The sequence below is a fragment of the Carettochelys insculpta genome, chromosome 4, assembly GCF_033958435.1.
Source record: "Carettochelys insculpta isolate YL-2023 chromosome 4, ASM3395843v1, whole genome shotgun sequence".
NCBI classification, from domain to species: Eukaryota; Metazoa; Chordata; order Testudines; family Carettochelyidae; genus Carettochelys; species Carettochelys insculpta.
Genome location: NC_134140.1, coordinates 58,596,669 through 58,618,881, shown reverse-complemented (window position 1 = coordinate 58,618,881; position 22,213 = coordinate 58,596,669). Strand labels below are relative to the sequence as shown.

The following is a 22,213-nucleotide window of genomic DNA, read 5'->3' as shown; positions in this document are numbered from 1 at the left end:
ATTTTATTTTAATAAAAAGTACGTTATTATTTATGCTTTGGAGGTGTCCTAACATTGAAAGACCTTTAGATTATCTCATAGCTAGCTATTTTGTATCAGAATCAAACAGCGTAACCATCAGGAATGCCCCTGAAGCAGTATTTCATATTGTTGAGTAGCATTTCTACCATATGCTCCACCAGTGGCCCCTGTTGCCAGTCCCTCCTAGGGCTAGAGGAGAATGTGTGGTCGCTACAGCTTTATACAGTAAATCCTTTTCCAGCTGACTAAAAGAAATAGAATGGTTCCCCTTTGTGGGGTAACAGGTTGAAGAAGGGAGAATGTCTGCCTGCACACAGTGGGAGGAAGCAGGAAACAGCTGAACCAGGTTGGTGTGAGGCACTGGCTTTCCAGTTGACTAAAAGGAGGTTGGTGTTTTTGCCTTGTGCAGCCTAGTGAAGCCATCTTTCACCAGGATCAGGCTGGCGACACTCAGTCCCCCATCCACAGAATCTGAAAAAGGACTGGGTTCTTTCATTATCCACTGTGGCCATCACATTCTCCTTTTTTCCTTGGGGGTTAGGAAGGAATTTCTCTCTCGCCGCAAGATTAGCTGAATATGGGAGAGGTTTTTTTCCCACCTTTCCTGCACCAGGTTTGGGATTTGGCAGGATGAGCCAGTGGCATTGGGTTATAATGTCATAACTCAGTAACTAGAACTAGTGGCAGATATTCAGTGCAGATACTCATTAGGGAAGGGATAGGCTTATGAGACAAAAATAGTCATTTTTTTATTGGTGATTGTCATTTTATAACTCACAAACAGAAGAAATGCATTTCTCAGAGTCATTGGTTGTCGCGGAGATTTTTGCTAGAACATGCATGAATCTTCATCGATATTACTATTTATATACTGGTAAATGTTTTTTAAAAAAGTAATGTTTTTTAAACATTTGTGATATTTTACTTGGTATTATAAAAATTAACTTTAAATTAAAAAAGATTTCTATCTGGCAGAGAGTCAAAAACTAGCTTTGATTTTGAAATAGGCCTCGTGTTTACCGCAACTGTGACCTTTGGCATAAGTTCAAAAGATACTTATGAACAGGAAATGCTTATAAAACTTGATGGTTTTCTGTTTTTGCAGACCAACTCGTGGATGGACAGCCTTTGTAATGTAGCAGAGTTTGAGTTTAAAGAAACGTACGGTGCTTTGGAATTTTTCCACTGGTAGTGGCATTAATGCCTTTAATTCAGGCATTGCATTCATCTTTCAGTTTCCAACAGCCTTAAACAATGTAACTTACACCAGCATTTATTACAGTTGCATTGTAATTCATCAGCTCAGGCTAAGGTATGAGGAACATGAAGGGTTTATCTACACTACCACCTTCCTTTGAGGGAAGGATGGTAATTAGGGTGTTGGGAGTTTACTAATGCATAGGCAGCACTTCATTAAGCAAATCCACGCCCTCCCCCTCCTCCCCCCCCAGCAACTTCGAAGTACCAGGATGCGTCTAGGTGCAGCTCATCCGCCGGTACTTCGAAGTGCTGGGGCAACTTCAAAGTCCCTTTAAAATTTTGAGGAGTAAAGGGACTTTGAAGTTGCCCCGGCTCTTCAAAGTACGGGTGGAGGAGCTGCGGCTAGATGCATGCTGGTACTTCGAAGTTTAAAACTTTGAAGTTGCCGTGGGTGGGAATTTGCTTAATGAAGTGCTGACTGTGCACTGCAGCTCTTCATTAGTAAACTCCCAACACCCTAATTAACATCCTTCCTTCAAAGGAAGGTGGTAGTGTAGACAAGCCTGAAGAAATTTTCCCACTGTATTACTTTAAATAGCTGAACATATGTGGCAGACTTCAGGTGTTGTGTCTAAATATGCAGTAAAATACATCTTTAATTTAAGGTTTCACCTATTTGAGAAACAGAATTAATAATGTCATTTTGGTGCAGAATAGAGCTGTATGATGGATGCTCTAGGATGATAGTACTTGATTTCAGTTATAATACTCCCTTAAATTGTTTATCATATTTGCTTACAAGCTCAACTACTTTTGTGATGACCTATCTGTTGCTGACTATGTATGTACTTCTGTTATTTCCCTTTGAAGGGAAGAGGTGGACATGCAAATTAATGTTGACTTTTTAGTATAACACTCATTTTTAATCGTATTTCCTATGTTTGACCTATAAAAATTTTGAGAAGTGCAGACCCCTTTGGAAAGGACCACAGGTTGAAAACTAGTGTTCTCTGATAATGGCAACCTTTTGTGGACACATTAGACATAGTTCACACAGCCCCAGGAGTCCAGGGACCAGAGGCAGAAAACCGCTGTGGCTGAATCTACATGGACCTGTAGTGTTGGCAGCTTCATGGAAATGAGAAGTCTCACAATTGCAAATAGCTGCTCATTAGCATAATCATGTGGCTAATTAGCATAGCCTGTGAGGTCTCCCTGCTAGCAGTAAACAGGCTATGTAGACATCTCTCTGCTGGCAAAAACCCCCTCTGTCACCAGCCCCTTTTTCAGGCATAGCGGCTGATGACAAGGGGGAGTGTTTGCTGGCAGAGGCACGACTACATGGCCTGTTTACTGCCAGCAGCAGCCTCTGCAGTAGGGAGATCTCACATGGCTATGCTAATTAGCTGCATGATTATGCTAATGAGCAGCCATTTGCAAGTGCGAGATTGCTCATTTCCATGAAGCTGCCGGCACTATCGGTCTGTGTAGATCCAGCCTGTGTAGCAGAAGCAGTTTTTCTGATGACGGGGGTAGAGTTTTTTCCAATAATTTGTTGCCAAAAAGTATTTAACTGTTCAACAACATCGTGCTTTTTAAAAATGGTCTCTTTTAAACATAGGACTATGAAGTTATAGGGTTATTGACAAGCTTGATTTTTTTTTTTTTTTTTGTCCTACAGCTTTTTTCCATTTTGAGGAAATGCTGATGTTACAAAAGCCTTTTCTTTGGTATACCCTACACATCCCACAAAGCTATGCATTTAAAATAGTTAAATTTCTTGATGCTCTGTACCATACTACTATTTTTGCTAAAATGCATTGTACTAGTTAATACTAAGGTTTTTAGGACGTTTGGAAAAAACATCTAGAATTGGAACGTTGAAATAATATTAATGTTTAAAAGCCTGTCAGAGCAGGATTGGATCATGTATTTAATGGAATTCGCTGGAATGGAGTCTGTTCCTAAATTTGTCATAGACTAAAGAATCATGATAATACACCAGGGAATAATATGTTGAAATATTTGTTTTGATGCTGTCCTGCCAACAAAATAATAATCTTTTTTTAGCCAAGTTTTGAAATTATATGTATGTGTACGTATTAAGTTTAGAGAATATATGGCAAATGGAACAAAGCACTGTGAACCACTTACTGAACATTATCTCTTACAACCTCTAGAGATGCAACTGAAGTGTTTAGTTGTAGATTGATCAATGTGGCCCTGGACATCTCTTCCACATGCAGATCTGTATAAGGGCTTCTATATAAGTTATAGGCAGGGAAAAACTCAAACAGATTTCAGTTGCCTTGACTGTGTGAAGGGATCAGGACTTTACTACAGAATGCAGATAGAATTTACCACAGAATGCAGTTTATGACTGATCCATCTGATTGTTGTGTGAATAGGTTAGTCTTCCACATATTCAGAATTTGCAATTTTCTAAAACTCTGTGGCTTTCTGTGGTACTGCAGTTGTTTATTGAAGTAAAAAGGCTCAGCATTACTGGACACCCGCCCCCATAAACATGACTGTTACAACACAAAAACTGCTATGGTGGTTTAACTGAATAATTTGGATATTTGACATTTAGTGTCATTTGAAGAAATTAAAATACGATGGATGAAATATTAAAAATAGAGCACTTTAAACAGCATTACGAACAAAAGAGTTTTTTTAATTAGTAAAACTATGGTGAAGTGTAAAGTTTTGAGCGAAAGTTTCAGGTGCTCTGTAGTTTTTCCACAAGGGAATTTTAGGCTTCATTTAGATGTAAATGTGAACTTTAAAATATCAGTCATTTAAAATTATGTCCCTGTATTTAATACATTTTATGATTTATATCAAGTTTAAGTAGACAGTGGAGGAAATGTGCTGTTAAGAATTACGATGACAATCAATGAAACAATTAGGATGTGAAAAACTATACTGAAGTGTGTTGATGACTTAAAATTTCATACCTGTGGTTCAGCTTCCAAATTTGTTTTGAAGGGATGTGCTTTGCCATCTTCTGAAACTTGTGGAGACCATAATCTAGTTTCTGGCCTATTAATAAGATAAAATTACCTCCCATAAACATGGCATACACACACACACACACACACACACACTTGGACATATATATACACTGCAAATTTAAAATCAGAAGTTTGTTCAAAAATTCTTTTGAGTATTTTAACATAACATTCTTTTTTTGTAACATGGACGAACTCTTATGTGTTGCTTTTATGCATTTGGTAGTCAGAAAATTTACATAATAAGCTATACATGAAGACATACTGTACTAAAGATTATGGCTCTATAATAGTCTCTTGATTTCAGTGGTACCCCAAGCAGGCCCCTTGTGCCTTTTACTTTACTTTAGGTTTTCAAAGCATTTCAGAAACATAAATTAAACAAGCCTGAAAAACAGCCATGTGACATTATTATCTCCGCTCTTTCATTTCAGAAAATGCAAACACTTATGGCCTTCTTTTCCAAGTTAGGTAAAGGCAGTTGGCATATGTAAAAAGCATAATTTGAGCATGGAGTTGTTCCAGTTGTGTATGCTGATTGGGTAATTGTGCAAATGATACTTACAGTCTGTTTGGCATGCATAATAGTAGTAATTATGTGTGCAAAATTATAGAATCATAGAACACCAGAACTGGAAGGGTCCTCGAGGGGTCAGAGAGTCCAGTCCCCTGGCCTCACAGCAGAACCAAGCACCACCTAGACCATCCCTAAGAGGTGTCTGTCTAACCTGCTCTTAAATATTTCCAGTGATGGAGAGTCTACAGTCTCCCTATGGCTGCGTCTACACGTGCACGCTACTTCGAAGTAGCGGCAGTAACTTCGAAATAGCGCCCGTCACGTCTACACGTGTTGGGCGCTATTTCGAAGTTGAAATCGACGTTAGGCGGCGAGACGTCGAAGTCGCTAACCCCATGAGCGGATGGGAATAGCGCCCTACTTCGACGTTCAACATCGAAGTAGGGACGTGTAGACGATCCGCGTCCCGCAACATCGAAATAGCGGGGTCCTCCATGGCGGCCATCAGCTGGGGGGTTGAGAGATACTCTCTCTCCAGCCCTTGCGGGGCTCTGTGGTCACCGTGGGCAGCAGCCCTTAGCCCAGGGCTTCTGGCTGCTGCTGCTGCAGCTGGGGGTCCGTGCTGCATATACAGGGTCTGCAACTAGTTGTTGGCTCTGTGTATCTTGCACTGTTTAATGAAAGTGTGTCTGGGAGGGGCCCTTTAAGGGAGCGACTTGCTGTTGAGTCCGCCCCGTGACCCTGTCTGCAGCTGTGCCTGGCTCCCTTATTTCGATGTGTGCTACTTTGGCGTGTAGACGTTCCCTCGCTGTGCCTATTTCGATGTTGGGCTGAGCAACGTCGAAGTTGAACATCGACGTTGCCAGCCCTGGAGGACGTGTAGACGTTATTCGTCGAAATAGCCTATTTCGATGTCTCAACATCGAAATAAGCTATTTCGAAGTTGGGTGCACGTGTAGACGTAGCCTATGTAATTTATTTGAGTATTTAACCAACCTGACAGGAAGTTTTCCCTGATGTCCAGCCTAAGCCTCCCTTGCTGCTGTTTAAGCCCATTGCTTCTTGTCCTGTCCTCAGAGGCCAAGGAGAACAATTTTTCTCCCTCCTCCTTGTAACCCTCTTTTAGACACTTGAAAATTGCTCTCATGTTTCCTCTGAGTCTTCTCTTTTTTAAACTAAGCAAGCCCAGTTCTTTCAGTCTTCTCTCATAGCTCATGTGTTCCAGACTTTTAATTATTCCTGTTGCTCTTCTCTGGACCTTCTCCAATTTCTCCACATCCTTCTTGACATGTGGTGCCCAGAACTGGACACAATACTCCAACTGAGGTCTAATCAGTGCTGAGTAGAGAGGAAGAATGACTTCTCGCATCTTGCTTATGATACTCCTGGTGATGCATCCCAGAATCATGTCTGCATTTTTGTAACAGCATCACATTGTTGGCTGTCATTTAGCTTGTGGTCCACTACGACCCCTAGAGCCCTTTATGCAGTACTCTGTCCTAGACCGTCACTTCCCATTGTGTATGTATGAAGCTGATTGTTCCTTTCTAAGTGGAGTACTTTGCATATGTCCTTGTTAAACTTCATCCTATGTACCTCACACCTATTCTCCAGTTTGTCCAGATAATTTTGAATTATGACCCTATCGCCTAATTAATCAGGATTTTTACAAGCTTAGTTATACATATCTCGCTCTGAAAATCAGGCCCCTAACACTAACATACGTCATGTCAGGGAGAGAGCCTGGAATAAAATGCAGATTCTCTGACGCTTAACCTGTGCTGAAGCCACTAGAAATGCTCTCTCCAACAAAATATTTCTTCACATGAAAAGTAGAAATGCAGTAATATGGTCAGTCTGTTTTAAGAGTTATCTGTGTGGCAGTTGAATGACTGAGTTAAATTTTGAATCCATGGCTCATATATTTAAAACACTAGTAAATAAGGAACTGATTTTACAGCTGCCCCGTGCACAGAATTTTTATCTACTTTAGTAGAAATCATGTGAGACCTACAATGCAGATTCAGTTCCAGAAACATAATTTTATGACACATTTTGCACTCTTCTTGTCCCAAAGCATTGCATAAAACCATGAATCATTTGTTGTTTTGCTGTCTGCTTAGTTTAGACCCCAGTTCAGTAAAACCCATAAGCACTCAATTTGTAAATAAACCTAAGTTAATTTACACTTTTAAAGGTGAACACATGCTTAAATGCCATCCTCAATAGGGATGCTTTCCTGAATTGAGGCTGTAAGCCTTGATCCTGCAACTGGTTTTGCATGTGTTTAACTTTAGTACTGTCTGTAGTCTCACTGATGTGTAGAAACATTCATGTGTTAATAATATTAAGCGTGTGGATAAGTGTTTGCAGAACTGGGGCCCTAGATGGTAATAGCCTGACCCTGTGAGTTGCTGTTCCCATTGAAGATATGGACAGCAGCTTGCAAACTGGACACCAAACTCCTGTATGTCCATAAAGTTAGTGGTGCTGTGAAAAACTACTGTTAATACAGGATGTAAGACATGCTCTAAAGCCCACTTAATTCAACAAATAGCAAGGGTAAAAACCCTTATGAATTCAGAACTATCAGATACAGAATCTTAGATGCTAGTATCTGTTTAATTTTGAAATGAAATGTTGTGATTAGATGATTCTTTATCCTTTTGAAAGGATAGGCATTATCTCCTTAGACAGTCATCAGATCAGAGGGAAAAAGGCCTCTGTTTATTAATGACTCCTCGAAAAGCACATATGATGATGGGGTCCATACATATAATGAAATACCTCTCAATTTTGAGACAAAGTTGATGTGATGCTGCTTTAATTCTCTCCTGGGCATCATTATGAGTCATATTCTCTGTACTATAGCCATCAATAGCCAGAATGACATCACCAGGACTCAAATTGGCCGCTGAAGCCCTGCTTCCTGGAGTAATCTAAAAGAAAGAAGAATAAAGAGTATTAATTGTTGAAATTAAAACATATACGTGAATCTCTGCCAATAGCAATGATCATAGTTTTCATTTTTGAATACTACGTTTATTTTCTAATATTTTGCGAAGTTTGAGGCTCAAATGTAATGCAATTTCAATTTTAAAAACAAAAAAACAAAACAAAGCAGGGCACATTTATGCTTTTCCCACAAAGAAGCAAAAAAATTGAGTGCATATTTCATCTCTAATTTTTTACTTCTCCTAATTAATTCTGTACTTTGTCTTTAAAGCTAAGTTGTCACTTCTAGGTTTGATAGAGAAAAATAGTAAAATCTGTTTTTATACACATTTCATAATTTTTAAATGTGTTAGACAAATCTTTTTCCTGTTTTCCCCACTTTCAGGCTAAATTATTTGTCTTTGTAATGTTATCATCATGTTCAAATCCCAATATACCCATAATTTGGAATTTTTATCCTTGTTCTATTGAATTTTTCAGTTTCTTCTGTAGTTTTCTAAAGTAAAGTGATTAGACGGAAATCTGTGCTTCCAGAATAAGATCGAATAATCATTTGATGTGATGATATAATAATAATGGTCTGTAAAATAATATATTCCTTTTGGAATCTCTTTTTGAATAACTGATGCACATTGGGCACACATCCTCACTGACATTTATAGGAAGGCACCCATGTTTTCTGTCTTCTGTACCCAAAAAGGGCTTCTTATTTTTTTTACTTAAGATAAATGTAATTTGCTATTGTTTAACCCAACCTCTGAACTCAGAGGGAATGTCTACAGAGAGTTGTTCTCCTGGCACTCTATGCTAATGAGCAGTCTTGCAATTGCAAATGACTGTTCATTAGCATACTCATGTCACTAATTAGCATAGCCGTGCGAGATCTTGCTGCTGACAGAGGCTGCTGCCAGTAATAAACAAGCCATGTGGATGTGCCTCTGCCAGCAAAACCCCCCTCTGTCGCCAGCCCCGTATGCCTGCATACGTTGAAGACTAAACCTTATACCTGAATTTTTTCAGGCATAAGGGGCTGGCAAGAGAGGTTTCTTTTGCCAGCATAGACATGTCCACACAGCTTCTTTACTGCTGTCAGCAGCGAGATCTTGCATGGCTATGATAATTAGTAGTGTGAGTATGCTAATGAGCAGCCATTTGCAATTGCGAGACTGTTTATTAGCATGAAGCAGCCAGGAGAACAGCTCTGTATAGACGTGCCCTCTGAGAACTGTTTGGAGTTTTTCAGAATTTCTCCCCTCTATCTCCTATATTGACTCTGATACTGCAAGCTGCTGTGGGCATAGGTCCCCACGCATGAATGGAACCCAGCATAGATAGCGGCATCCATTTCTGAAGAGTAGTTTTACAGGATCAGGGTCTTAAACTGCTCTCTACAATCTGCATATTGTGTCTTGTACCTAATCTAAATAATTAATGAATATGAGGTCTGAGCGTACAATTCATACAGATGCCAAACTTGCTGTGTTTTGCTTGAGTGCAGACTATGGAGTGGAACCCATGTTGTTCAATACTTCACCACTGTTTACCCCTCAATATATCTCATTCTTAATTAATTGACTCACTTTTTAATTACAAAAATTAAGAGAACATTTGTCTCCTTTTTATGGAAAAATTCAGCTGTACGTAGAAATTCTTTCAGGTTATACCTATTTCCCCCTGCATCATCTTTGGTTTTTTTTTTCTTTATTCCTTGTATGTGACTGTTATATTTTTCCTTGCTTTATACAATGTTTTTTTTTGTGTGCAAAATTGTTTAAATATTTGTTAAGCTAATGGAATATAAACCCAGACAGAATATTTGCATACGTGCAAACAGGAAAGTCTGGCAGCTATTATTATGACCTTACAAATGACCCTACCTCTCAAATTCTGGATGTCATCCTTTGCCTGCGAACATGAGATTTCTAAACACTTCTAAATTGACATTACATTTCTCTACAAGCTCTGTGATTCACAAGAAAAATAGTATGGTGACATTTAAAATCTAACCAGACGAGCCATTTTACGCCACACAATCGCTTTTTGTCCCAGCTGCTAGTAAATCCCTTTTCTGTCCCTCTTCTCAGCCTGTCTCCCAGAAGAGACAACCCAAGCCTGCTGATAATGGAGAGGCAGAGTGGGCGCTGCCATCTTCAGAAGCTACTGAACATTCTCAGTCCATGCTTAGTATGAGCCCAGCATGCATTGTTTCTGCCTCCCACATAATTATTTCATTATTTGAGCTTGGATGAACTGACTTCTCCATTCTGAACCTCTGGGGGTTACAAAAAGGGCAGAAAATCGTTGTAAATGTCTGACTGGCTAAGTTCCGCATCCAGATGGCTACTTTCCTCTGTGGTCGGTACCCCATTTGATTTTCTTCTGGACCTGAATTTTCTGCTCAAGTCCACGCTGAAACTCATCTCAGCAAGTTCCAAACTGTCCAATGCCTGTTTTGATTTCCATTGCTCCATGGAAAAACTTTAATCAATTTGTTGTTCTCCTCAGCAATCTGTTTTACCATTCTAACCTGTGGGAGTTGCATCTGGGTTCCGAGTTGGTCCAAAAGAAATTAAGACATAAAAGAAGATTTTCCCAAAAGGGGTTCAGAGAGAACTTGCAGGTTGAGATGAAGTTGCTGTTGGTGATCTCACTAAAAACCCTTGAACCATCTAGAAACAGTGCAAGATAAATACACAAACAGCAATTTGTAGCTGAAATTTGAAATATGAAAGAGGTATAATAATAGCAAAATATAAATTTCCTCAAGAGCAATTTCTTGTAATATCATTGGCATAAAACACCACAAAATTAATCTAAAGTAAGAATTTTCCCTTGGAGCACAGTAAAAGCAAAAAAGTAAAAAAGAATATATACATACTAATATGTATATTTTTGCTATTTCTAATGAGCCAATGCCATGGTATATAGGGCCAAGATGAATTTAAAAGGTATTTCAAGAATTGCAAAGCCTAAAAGGGCCAGGTTTTTATAACTGGAATGCAGTCAGTGGAAGTTAAGGGCCTAAATGGTTTAGTCTGGGGTAGATGGCTGGCATGATACCTTGGATATATCTATAGCCTAGATTTCGGAAAGGAGGAGTCTCTGGAAGGAGTACTTCCTTCTGGAAGATCCCTCAGGGGCCGCGCTTCTACACACTGTTTTGGAGTCCGGAAGAGCTTCTTCAAGACTCCAAATCATGTGACCTTATGCTACTGAGGCACGGGGAATTCACATCCATGCTTCACTAGCATAGTTTGGGCCATGTATTAGCATGCCACTTTCGGAGAAAGTGGCATATGTAGAAATGGCCTTTGGGAGCTGCTGCTTGGTCAGTACAAGATCTCTTGCTTCAGAAGCTGGCCTGTTCTCCCTGAGCTGTCTGTCAATTTCTATCTTCATTCTCTCCAAGAGAATCCTATTAAACACTTTTCCTGGAATATACAGTAATGTGGTGCCCCTCCAGTTCTTGCATTCCTTCAGGTTGCCTTTGTTTGGAAGCTTGATAAGGTAGCCGTGTTTCCAGTCTTGTGGGATCTCCTCAGCGGCCCAAATTTTTGCAGATCATTTATACATCATGCTGACTGATGCTTCGCTAGCTGCCTTGATTGCTTCTGCAGGAATGTTGTCTGGGCCAGGTGCTTTTCTGCTTTTCTGATTTCTGCTTTTGTAGGTCCGTCGCTGTTAATTTGCAGGGATGTATCTGCAGGTGGTAACTCTGGAGGTTCCAGGTGGGCAGGGAGTTCAGTAGCTTTTCAGAGTGTTCCTTATATCTACTGAGCTGCTCACTTGAGTTTGTTAGCACACACCCCTCTTTGTCCTGTACTGGCTGATCCACTGTACCCCAGCTGTCTTCCATGCGATGTTGTAGAGCTCTTTCAAATTTCTTTGTCCTGCAGCTTGTTCTGTTTGTTGTGCAGGGCTTTACATAAAGTTCTTCTTGTCCCATTTTACAGCCTTTTTAGCTTCTCTGTTGGTTTTTGAGCACAGTCTCTGAGCTTCTGCCTTGGTTGCTCTTGTTTTGCTGTTGCTGACTGCTGCTTTCCTGTCCTTTTCGTTCCTTCACTTCTCTCAGAGTTTCTGCTGTGATCCATTCTTTGTGATGCTTTATTCTCTTTTCCAGTGTTTTATCACAGGTCTCTTTCCAGGTTGTTTTGGTGTGTTCCCAAAATTGTTCCATGGTAGTATCTTTCGGGATGCGATTTGTCAGAAGTGCATATCTGTTGGACAGCTACCCTTGGAAACTGGGTCATCTCTATATCCTACAGCTGCTCTGTGTTGAATCTCAATCTTGGTTTTGTCACTCTTGTGGTGTACCTCTTGAGCTTGAACATGAGTTTTATCATGACTAAATGGTGGTCTGAACCTACATCTGCTCCTCTTCTAGGTGTCTTGCATCGATCTTTTGAAAACTGCTGATACAGATGTGACCAGTCTGTCTTTCTGACTGGTGGTCCTGTGAAACACAAATGACGTTTTGGAACCTTTTGTGTGGAAAAATATTACCACCTATCACCAGTCCACTGAAAGAACAAAAGTCACCAAAGCACTTTCCTTTTTCATTCTTGTTGCCTACACCACCTTTTCCCATGGTTTGTTCTCTGCCTGTATTTATGCTTCCAGTTTTTGCATTGAAGTCGCCCATCAAAATCAAGATATTGGTTTTTGTTTTGTGGTTCACAACACACTAGTTTCTCATTAGAAGTCTGTCTTACATTCCTCAGTTGCTTTCTTTGTTGGTGCATAACATTGCACAATCAGTATTTTCTGCACTTTGGTGTAGAATCTGGCTGTGATGGTGTGAGGTGATACTGCAACCCATTCCTTTAAAGCACCAGATGCTTCTCTTGATAATATCAAGCCCACGCCTTCTGCGTGTGGTGCACCCTCTTCTTCATGTCTTGAGTAGGTGAGGGCTTCACCTGTTGCCAGGCATAGCTGCCCAGATTGTGTCCATCTTGTCTCTCACAAGCCCAAAACTGCAAGATTGTACATCTGGGCTGGGATGTTCAAATGTGTTCAAAGTACACAGGTACTCCAACTCTCATTGAATTTGAATTGGTTATCTAGCTTTCTCAGTCCACTTGGTCCATATTAGCTGCGTCTACACGTGCACGCTACTTCGAAGTAGCGGCAGTAACTTCGAAATAGCGCCCGTCGCGGCTACACGTGTTGGGCGCTATTTCGAAGTTGAAATCGACGTTAGGCGGCGAGACGTCGAAGTCGCTAACCCCATGAGGGGATGGGAATAGCGCCCTACTTCGACGTTCAACATCGAAGTAGGGACGTGTAGACGATCCGCGTCCCGCAACATCGAAATAGCGGGGTCCGCCATGGCGGCCATCAGCTGGGGGGTTGAGAGATACTCTCTCTCCAGCCCTTGCGGGGCTCTGTGGTCACCGTGTGCAGCAGCCCTTAGCCCAGGGCTTCTGACTGCTGCTGCTGCAGCTGGGGGTCCGTGCTGCATATACAGGGTCTGCAACTAGTTGTTGGCTCTGTGTATCTTGCACTGTTTAATGAAAGTGTGTCTGGGAGGGGCCCTTTAAGGGAGCGACTTGCTGTTGAGTCCGCCCCGTGACCCTGTCTGCAGCTGTGCCTGGCTCCCTTATTTCGATGTGTGCTACTTTGGCGTGTAGACGTTCCCTCGCTGCGCCTATTTCGATGTTGGGCTGAGCAACGTCGAAGTTGAACATCGACGTTGCCGGCCCTGGAGGACGTGTAGACGTTATTCATCGAAATAGGCTATTTCGATGTCGCTACTTCGAAATTAGCTATTTCGATGTAGCGTGCACGTGTAGACGTAGCCATTGTGTGTTATTGTGTGTTTGCTGCTCTTGTAAACTGTGAATCTAAATTCCTTCTGAGATTAAAAAAATAAAGAGGAGGAAATAGGAATATATATCTGCTATATGCAAGCATTCTGGGCATTAGGTAACAACATGTTTTACTCAGATAGGGTAATTTTCTTCAGTTGCATGATTTTGAGAAAAATGTTTTATTTTGGTGGTGCATTTATTGTATCTATTGATTTTTAAATTGCTTTGTGACACTGAATTATGGATGCTTCAGAATGCCTCTCTTTTGGAGAAAATAAAAAACAGTCTGCATAAATGTTACAAGAAAATGTATGTGAGCAAAACAAGTAAACTGTATACATAGTGAGGAGCCATAGCACTCTATAGCAGAACAATTAAGACTGTGAAATTCTAAGGTTGCTCCTCCTCCTTTAAACACCATTTTTACACTTAGAATTTTTAATAGGCGTCCAAGTTTTACAATGCATAATTTTTTTATCTCAACTGTTCCCTTGACAGACTCAGACACATACGCACATAGAGCTATATTCCCCCTTCATCACAGGCACACAGCAGGCCTATCCTAAAACAAACAAATGATTTCATTAACTTTAGTTGGGGGCTTTGGATGCTTTCCATAGATATGTATGTAAGTTAAGTTCCAAGAACTTCAGACGGTGTTTTCATTTTTCTTATTAATTTTTTGCATCTTGTGTTTTATGTCTTTATGTCCTGCTAATAAACACATTCATTTAATGTCTATATTCAGTCTTTCCTTAATATCATACTTGCTTGTTACATTTGCTTGAAACACTCGAGAGGATCGTCTTACTGTGTTTGGTTAGGAAAATCACACGTGGGTTTTTGAGATGACATTCGTTCTGTAGACAGGTGTTCGATGATCCCCGATAGTCTTTCATATGTGTTGTACCACCAATAAAGGTTTTCTCTGATTGAATAAGGATTATAGCCAACTGGAGTTATATATGCTGAAGGAATTTAGTCAGAAGGATAATTGGAAAGCTATAATAAACACTCAATTTCTGCTTACTATTTTAATGGTTAAAAGTATTTTTGAGGAATACATTTTCTGGTCATTATGCTAATATGAATGGATACGTGTTAATTTTCATTATGCATATTAATGACTATCCTTTGCTTTCAGTCTAGTTCTGCATGGAACTGTGCAATACCTAAGAATTTGAATGCTCTCTAATTTGCATCTTGTGGCAAAGGACACTAACAAATATAGGCCAAGTATCTAGTTTGATTAGCAGGGAAGGATATCATTATATCTAATAAATCTACCATGAAAATTTCTGAGCTCTAGCCTAATAAAATTAAACATTTAAATTTCCCTATATTTATTTTTAACACTTCTTCCACATGAGGCGTAAGATTAATGAGCATTGACATCTTGGTTGAAACCAGCAGCTTTTTGTCTCAACCCACTTTTTAGGCATGATGATTAGTCAGTGGCAAAATTATTTATTCTTCAGAAAATGACAATACATGTAATTTATCTCTTGTTGGTATAATTTTAAACCTCATTGCACTTAGCCTAAACAAAGGGCAATATAAACCAGACGCTGCTAAAATATTTTTCATTAGAGATAATGGAAACTATTTTCTCCTTGTAAGTCCATAAAAGGCAATGAAAGTCTCAATACAGCTGGACATTTTTTTCACCGTTTTTTACTCAATGTGTTTTTTTCTCTTTCTCCAAAGTTTTCATGTAAGACAACAAACATTTTTTCATATAAGTTTATATAACATCAAGCAAAGTAAGAGCATTATATTTTAAGAGCAAAATGGTATCTCAGTTATATTGGCATAAATGTCAAGAAACTCTATTGACTTACATGGAGTTACTTCAGATTTACACTATGGCAATTCAATTTCCGTGCTTATCCTTTCTCCAACTCCTGTTTGAATTATTTTTACTGCATGGCATCATCAGAGGTATTTACTCTTCAAGTTTTGACACTTATGTAATACTGTACTAAGATATGGTCTAATTCTGTGTCTCAGTGCAGAACTTTCAAACTATGTTTGTGAGTTGGAAGAGATTAATGGTGTATGCTTTTAGTACAGGCAAATACTATAAACCAGCAAAAATAAAGAATGCTGATTCTGGTGTTGGATACTTAACATGTAAAGAGCTCTATTCGGCAGCATGTACTTAAACCAAGTTTACCTATGAATAGGAAATATGTTTTGTGATTGATTTAAGAATTTAAAATAGATTTAAATGACAACCTCTGAAATAAATGCCAGTTTTCCATATAATAAAATACATAGAGGAAGGTTTGTGTTCTCAATCCTCTTTAAATATGAAGTACTATAAGAGATAAATATTGAGTATCATTAAAAGCCACTAGTTAATGCAAAGGATTTTTTTCTTGCTTGTTCATGATAGAATAACTTTGTCATAAATCACTGATGTAAAATAAATGAAAACATACAACTATACATTTGTATGAACATAACCCCACTTCCTTGCTGACAACACAGTGATCTTGAAGTAGTTAATTTTTTTTACAAACTCTTAAGTCAAATTGACAAACATCCACCCATAAGGAATAGCTGTCATGTCCCCCTATCTTGCAAGGTTCGCATGGGCCAGTTACTGGAACTGATGAGAGCTGCAATATAGTCAATATCTTAGGGTGGTCTCTGGCTCCCTGTGGATCCCAAACTGGAGAGTGAAAATCTGAGAGGTTTGGGAAATCATACCTTGCAATTGTCCCCTGGACACTGGAATTTCATTTTGGAAGTGAGAGTGGGAGCTGAATGAAACCCTTTTTTACCTACTAGAGCAATCTCTTTAAAATTTATAAACAAGCAAAACATTTCAAAACTATCAACTTCCAGCAGCTCTCTAAATTTGAACAGTAGTAAATGCAAGCTGTAGCTAGTTAACTTTCTTATTGCTTCATCCAAGAGCAAAGAGCAAAAACTAAAACCATGTTAAAGTAATAAATAAAAGGAAATGGAAAGGACACATACCCTGGTTATGATCAAAGGCTGGTTAAAGTCTATTCCTCCGGTCAGCCTGAATCCCCAAGGAGCAGGTCCTGGGAGAAAGACATTCTGTGGCATTGTGCAGCAATTTTCTGGCACTTACTGTTGGATTATTTTTCTTTTCCCCCAAGCTCAGTAAGGGGAACTGAAGGCTGAGCTGTAGGTATAAAGGGCCTGCCAGCAGTGTCTCTTGCAGACCTTCTATAGGTTTGAGAAGTTTTTTTTTCTCGTCCCACAGCTGCAGAAACAGCACTTTATCTCTGCTCTTGTATGACGTCACCTGACGCTTGTCTGCTCCACCCACGGGGGGAGTACCAGCTTTGGTAAAATAAAGTCTGGATGCTCTGTGGAGGTCACAGCAACTAGGTTTACTTTATTTGCTGCTTCATAGTGTACTGCCCAGTCCCTCGTTCAATAAGATTCAGATTACAACTTCCTATTTCTCTCTTAAAGCAACTTGGTCTCACTTTGGATGTAATTTTATTACTGCACTGTCTTTGCTTTAACCATACCACAGCATCAACATTTCACTTAACAAGAAATATTAATATTGAGCTTTTTCCCTCATCAATGATAATTTTGCATTTGACATCTTGTGATACAGTCACAAAATCTTTCAAGATCTCCATTTGAAGTTTTCAGCTATGTATTTTGTACACAGTTCACATGTAAAATGTTTCTGCTGGCTTGAAAATTTTTATCAGTGTCATAGATATGTCTAGTATGTAGACATGGAAACAAACAATGCAATTAATATAACAAAGAACCACTTCTCCTTCTTATGGCATTGTCTTAGATGCTGTAGTTCCTGTTCAGGTGTGTTCAATTTGTGGTAGTTGTCAGGCTACCAGCTGTTTTTCTTGTGTCAGCTGATGTTTTCTTTCCATGTGTCTGCTCCATCTTGACTCCCATTTTTTTGTACATTGCTGTAAAAGAGGGACAGCATTTTCCAGTGGTGCTGTTCTTAAATGTTCCCTTTCAGTAGTTGTTCTATAGTTCTCCATAAGTTTCTTATACCCTTGTTCCAAGTCTCTGCTGACAACCTTGACTGAGGCTCCTCATCACTTTTCTGGTATAGCTGCTAGGGCTTAGCCCTTGTACTGAGAGAGAATACCCACTTTTCCATTGTGTCAACTTAGGCAAAATGTCAGCTAAAATCAGTGGGAGTTTTGTCAGAGTAAAGATAGAGAGAAAGCAGGGTAAAGATTTAGGAGTTTGGCCTAATGACAGTAATGATCCAGATTATGTTCCATAGCTCAGTACAGAGATTCTTCATTTGCCATGGCAAGGGACTTCAATATCTCCACTTCTCTATTCTCCCCCACCACTTTATAGAGGCCTCTCCATGTGGTCCACTCATGGGAAAGTGCTTGAAACTAGACAGACCAGGAGAAACTGTAGGTAAGCAGGGGGTGGGATCGGTGGTACACATTATCATCCCTCTGGGGTAGTGGAAAATTTCCTTGGATTTCCTTCTCTTTTCTGCTGAACACCCAGAGAGCTGCAGGGGGGGAAATGGGATGTGGTGCCAGCTGTGTAGGGCTCTGTCAACGTCTGGGTGGCCCAGCAGACTTTTCAACAAAGGAGCGTACCACTGCGCCTCCTGATAGGATGTCAAGTGTGTGTATTGGAAGGTAGAGGGGAGATTCCACAAGATACGCGGATATCATGAGGATGGATGTGGCATAGAACTTGAGTGGAGTGTGAATTCCCTCTCTCAGATTTTCCACATGCCATTAATATACATTTTATCATATATGCTTACTCTTCATTTGTAATCCATTGATCAGTTTCAGTCCAAGCTTGTTCTAATCCATTTTTGTAAAAGTTTCTAATACTCCGTATTGTATGTTTTTCTGAAATACCTGTATGTTACAGGTATTTCTTTTCCTCGATGTCCTAATTTTAAAATACAGTTTGTCTTACAAAATTTATTACTTACATCTGGCTGTTGCTCGTGACTCCATTATGCTTTTGATGTTTACAAATTTTCCTTTTTCTGTTTGCTCTGTTGTTTCCCTAGATACTGAAGATAGACTTTGGCCATTGTAAGGATCACTGTTTACTTTCTTCACATGTTTTTTTTTTCTAGTCTTCTTGTAACTCTCCAAATCTCCATAACTAGCTAAAAAATCTGCTCAACAAATATCTCATATGTGATGAATAATTTGTATAGTTTATTATTGATTGGCTTAACTGCTCAGGATCCAAATAGTCATTATGAATTACTGATTTTGATGTCTTCAGTTTTTTTGAAATATTTCCTTATCTGGTGATATCTCTCTCTGTGTTTTATATGCCCACAGGCAATTCTTTGATGAAGCCTTAGGCTCCTGGGCCACATGGTACCCTTTATCTATGTGGTATCTTTTGAGAGTCTTCAGCAGCATTGCCTATAACCCTAGTTTTGGATGGTGTGTATATATATATGCCATGTAAACACCGTATAGATAAGTTAGCCGCTCTCTCCTTTGCACCCCCACCCCCACCCAAGAGTGTGGGACACTAGCTTGGTGGGAAAGTGGAGAGTATTTGTAGGTGGGGGGCTGTTCCCTTTTAAGGTAGGATACCCACCCACACAAGCACAGCACAAAGAATATGAACTCCTTCATAAACATCCTGTAACTGGCAGCTGTCCATGAGGCCTGCCAATAATTTGTAACACTCATATAATCCCATCATATTAAGGTGATGTCAGACAACAAGCAATGAATGCAGTGAGATCTAACCCTCATTACATATAAACAGCCAACCTTTGAAGCTGGTGCATTTGCCACCTGATTACCCCATCTGGAATACTCCTCCTGGGAATACACAGTGTTATTAGCAGACCCGTCTAAATTAACCCCAAATGTAAAGTATATGATTCCATAGTGAAGAGCATATTCTGACAGTGGGGATCCCCCATTTGGGAACTGTGTAGATTACAAGAAAACAGGAATACGATATTGTATTGTACAAGATGTATTGTTTCAAAGGAGCACCAAATCGGGGCTCCAAGGGAGATGCCCTTCTGACACTTTCAGAAATAGGAGACTCCATCTATGCTAGGTGTTGGAACTCTACCTACAGAAAACAAAATCATTTGGGAGGTTCCAAGAGTGTTTCATTGGCAGAATAGATGAAGGGACAAGTAATCTTTTCTCAGACCTCTTCAGTGCATTTCAGGCTGTACCCTGCTCTGCTACAAGTGAGAAGATAACCCTGCACGTCAGGATGTGAGGACATACTCTATTCCAAGCCAAGGCAGTTTTGGTAGCCTCTTTTCATGAAGTGCCATTGATTGACATCTATAAGGCAGCAATATGGACCTCCGGCCTTACTTCCACAAGGTATCATGCCCTAGTGCAAACCTCTGCAGTTGATGCATCCCTTTAGTTTTTTGATTTGATGGCTCTTCAGTCATCAGTATTGCAAAGAACCTCACACCTTATGGTAAATTGTGCTAAACTGAGCCAAAGTTACTAAATTTAAAATAAACTGTGAGTCTTCAATATCATATACATCATTTTTCATAAGGCGATAGTTACAGTACGTGAGCTAGTTAGTAATTTGGATCCTGCTGACCTTTTGTATCAGCCTTTAGCTAGTGAGCGTCTGATAAATCTGCAAGTATTCTCTGCCTTTTCTCTTCCCTTGTTGAAGTGAAAGATGGGCACTCTGATAGTGTAATCATGCCCTTGACTGAGGAGAGGCAGGGAACATGGGTTTGTGACTGTATACCTCCCCCAGCAACTGGCTATTGCAAGCGGATGTGTGACTGGGAGAGCAGAAGGGAAAGGGCTTTCTGTAATTCTCTGTCACAGATGTGCCTGGGTGTGGGACTTAGGTACAATACCTCTCTTTCAAGGCATGACTATGCTACAGTCTGAAGTTGACCTGTGTTGGTAATTACAGCAGTGGCTGATATCCACCTGGCCTTTCTGCTGTTGGTGGTGCTTGTCCTTTCTAGGAATGCTTCCCACAGTTGAAGAGAGGTGTGTGTGTGGAGGGGAGGAAATGAGAGCCAGGCTGCTGGGCTCTCTAAGCAGGGAGTCTCAGGGCAGCAGCCATGAATTGACAAGACAGATGGCAGCCAGTATAATATGATGTCTATGCAGACGCTGCCTCCCCCTAAATATATGGATCTATACCTCTTGAAGAGTCTGTGTAGCAGAGCATTTACATTGGCAGGACAAGGCTGTGTACAGTGACATTATTAGGTCAACATAAGCAATCTTACATTGACTTAATTATGTGGTGTAGACCAGACCACAGTGTCTACTTTTCTGGTCTTCCTCCATTGTGCATAGCTCCAGTGCTTGCTCCTGCTGCCAGAGGCTAGGTCTACACTTACCTTGAATATCGACGACTGCTACGCAATTTTAGGTATGCCAATTGTGTACCATAAATCTATTTTGCAGCTGTCAATATTTGTCCCTGTCCCCAGTGCAGAATGCCAACAGGAGCGCTCCTCCCATCAGCATTCCTTAATCCTTGCGGCTCACAAGGAGTTCCGGGGTCGACATTGAAGAAGCACCCCAGAAGACTGAGCCTATGTGTTCAATCTTCCACAGCAAATGTAGACCCAGCCAGAGATTCTGAATAGCAAGGCTGGAATTGATCAGATTCTGAATGATTTCATTCTAATACTGTAATTTACTGGAGGAGTCCATAGAAAGACATCACTATATTGGTTTATGTTTGGCTCTACTTTGCAATCATAGAGGCTAAAATTTTTTTTCTTAAAATCCTGCAGAAGTTGAAGACTTAACCTCTCTTACTTGTTGAGGGAAGCTTCCCACTTAGTAATAGTAAATAGGCATCTTGGAGTTTTTTAAGGCAGGTGTTAAATGTCTGACATAAATTAATAAAGAAACATTAAATATAAAAATAAAATTTTGCTGACATGGCATTTTCAAAATTTGTGAAATGTATAATTTCTAAGTGACTTTTTCCCTAACAACTGAGAAGCTGGAAAGTGAATTATTAAATAAAACTAATGTTGCTTCTCTGACCACACTGGGCTTTTTTAGGGCTTCTATGTTGTCTGGGGCTTAGACACTGACTTTTTACGTTTTTTGAAAAAGAACAATGAAGTACCTGGTGATGGATGAAAAAGAGACATATATAAAATATGGCTGGGATTTTAAAAGGGAATTAGATGCCTGAAATTCATTTAAGCACCTTATTCTTTCAGATGACTTTGAAACCCCAAGCCTACCTTGTGTTTGCAGACAGGTATAAAATATGTCAGATATCCATCCATCCATCCATCCATTATAGTGTTGACTGCCGGAAATGTTGATTCTTGCTCAAGTAGTGTCCCCGTGGGTGCTCCTCTCTGAGTGTTGGTGCTTCCTTGCTCCAGCACTCAGAGATTCTTCTCTAGCCATGGTTTCTCATGTCATGCATGTGCGGTAGTGCCTCCTTATTCTCTGCCATCCTTGGCAGCAGACGGAACTTCACTCTCTCTCTCTGAAAGACAAAGCATTAGTTATTGTTCTACCTTTAGCCATTCTTATCCAAGTTGTCTTTCCCATTAAAATTTAACAAGAAGAAAAAGGTTAAAGTTAGGTTTAGTGTTAGAGTTTAGTTACTGCATAATTGCAGGCTTCAGTGATGTGCATTGTGCAGGGAAGCCACGCCTGCCTCCAATGGCCATGCATCGTGCATTAAGTGCCGTGGTGAGGGTTACCAGACTCAGTCCT

At 40.0% G+C, this 22,213-nt stretch overlaps 1 protein-coding gene across 3 annotated transcripts in view; it reads right to left on the bottom strand.

Moving 5' to 3' along the window:
- Nucleotides 1-16,767, bottom strand: part of PDLIM3 (PDZ and LIM domain 3) — a 35,461-nt gene extending 18,694 nt beyond the window's left edge. The window contains exons 1-3 of one of the 3 annotated variants that reach the window (XM_074992930.1): nt 16,509-16,767; nt 7,540-7,691; nt 4,182-4,266 (exon numbers count right to left, since the gene is read on the bottom strand). In XM_074992930.1, the coding sequence (XP_074849031.1) occupies nt 4,182-4,266; nt 7,540-7,691; nt 16,509-16,601 (330 nt within the window). In that variant the 5' untranslated portion in view covers nt 16,602-16,767. The remainder of the gene's footprint in view (nt 1-4,181; nt 4,267-7,539; nt 7,692-16,508) is intronic. The other 2 variants (XM_074992931.1, XM_074992929.1) reach the window with 2 other exon arrangements.
- Between the last annotated feature and the right edge of the window lie 5,446 nt (nt 16,768-22,213).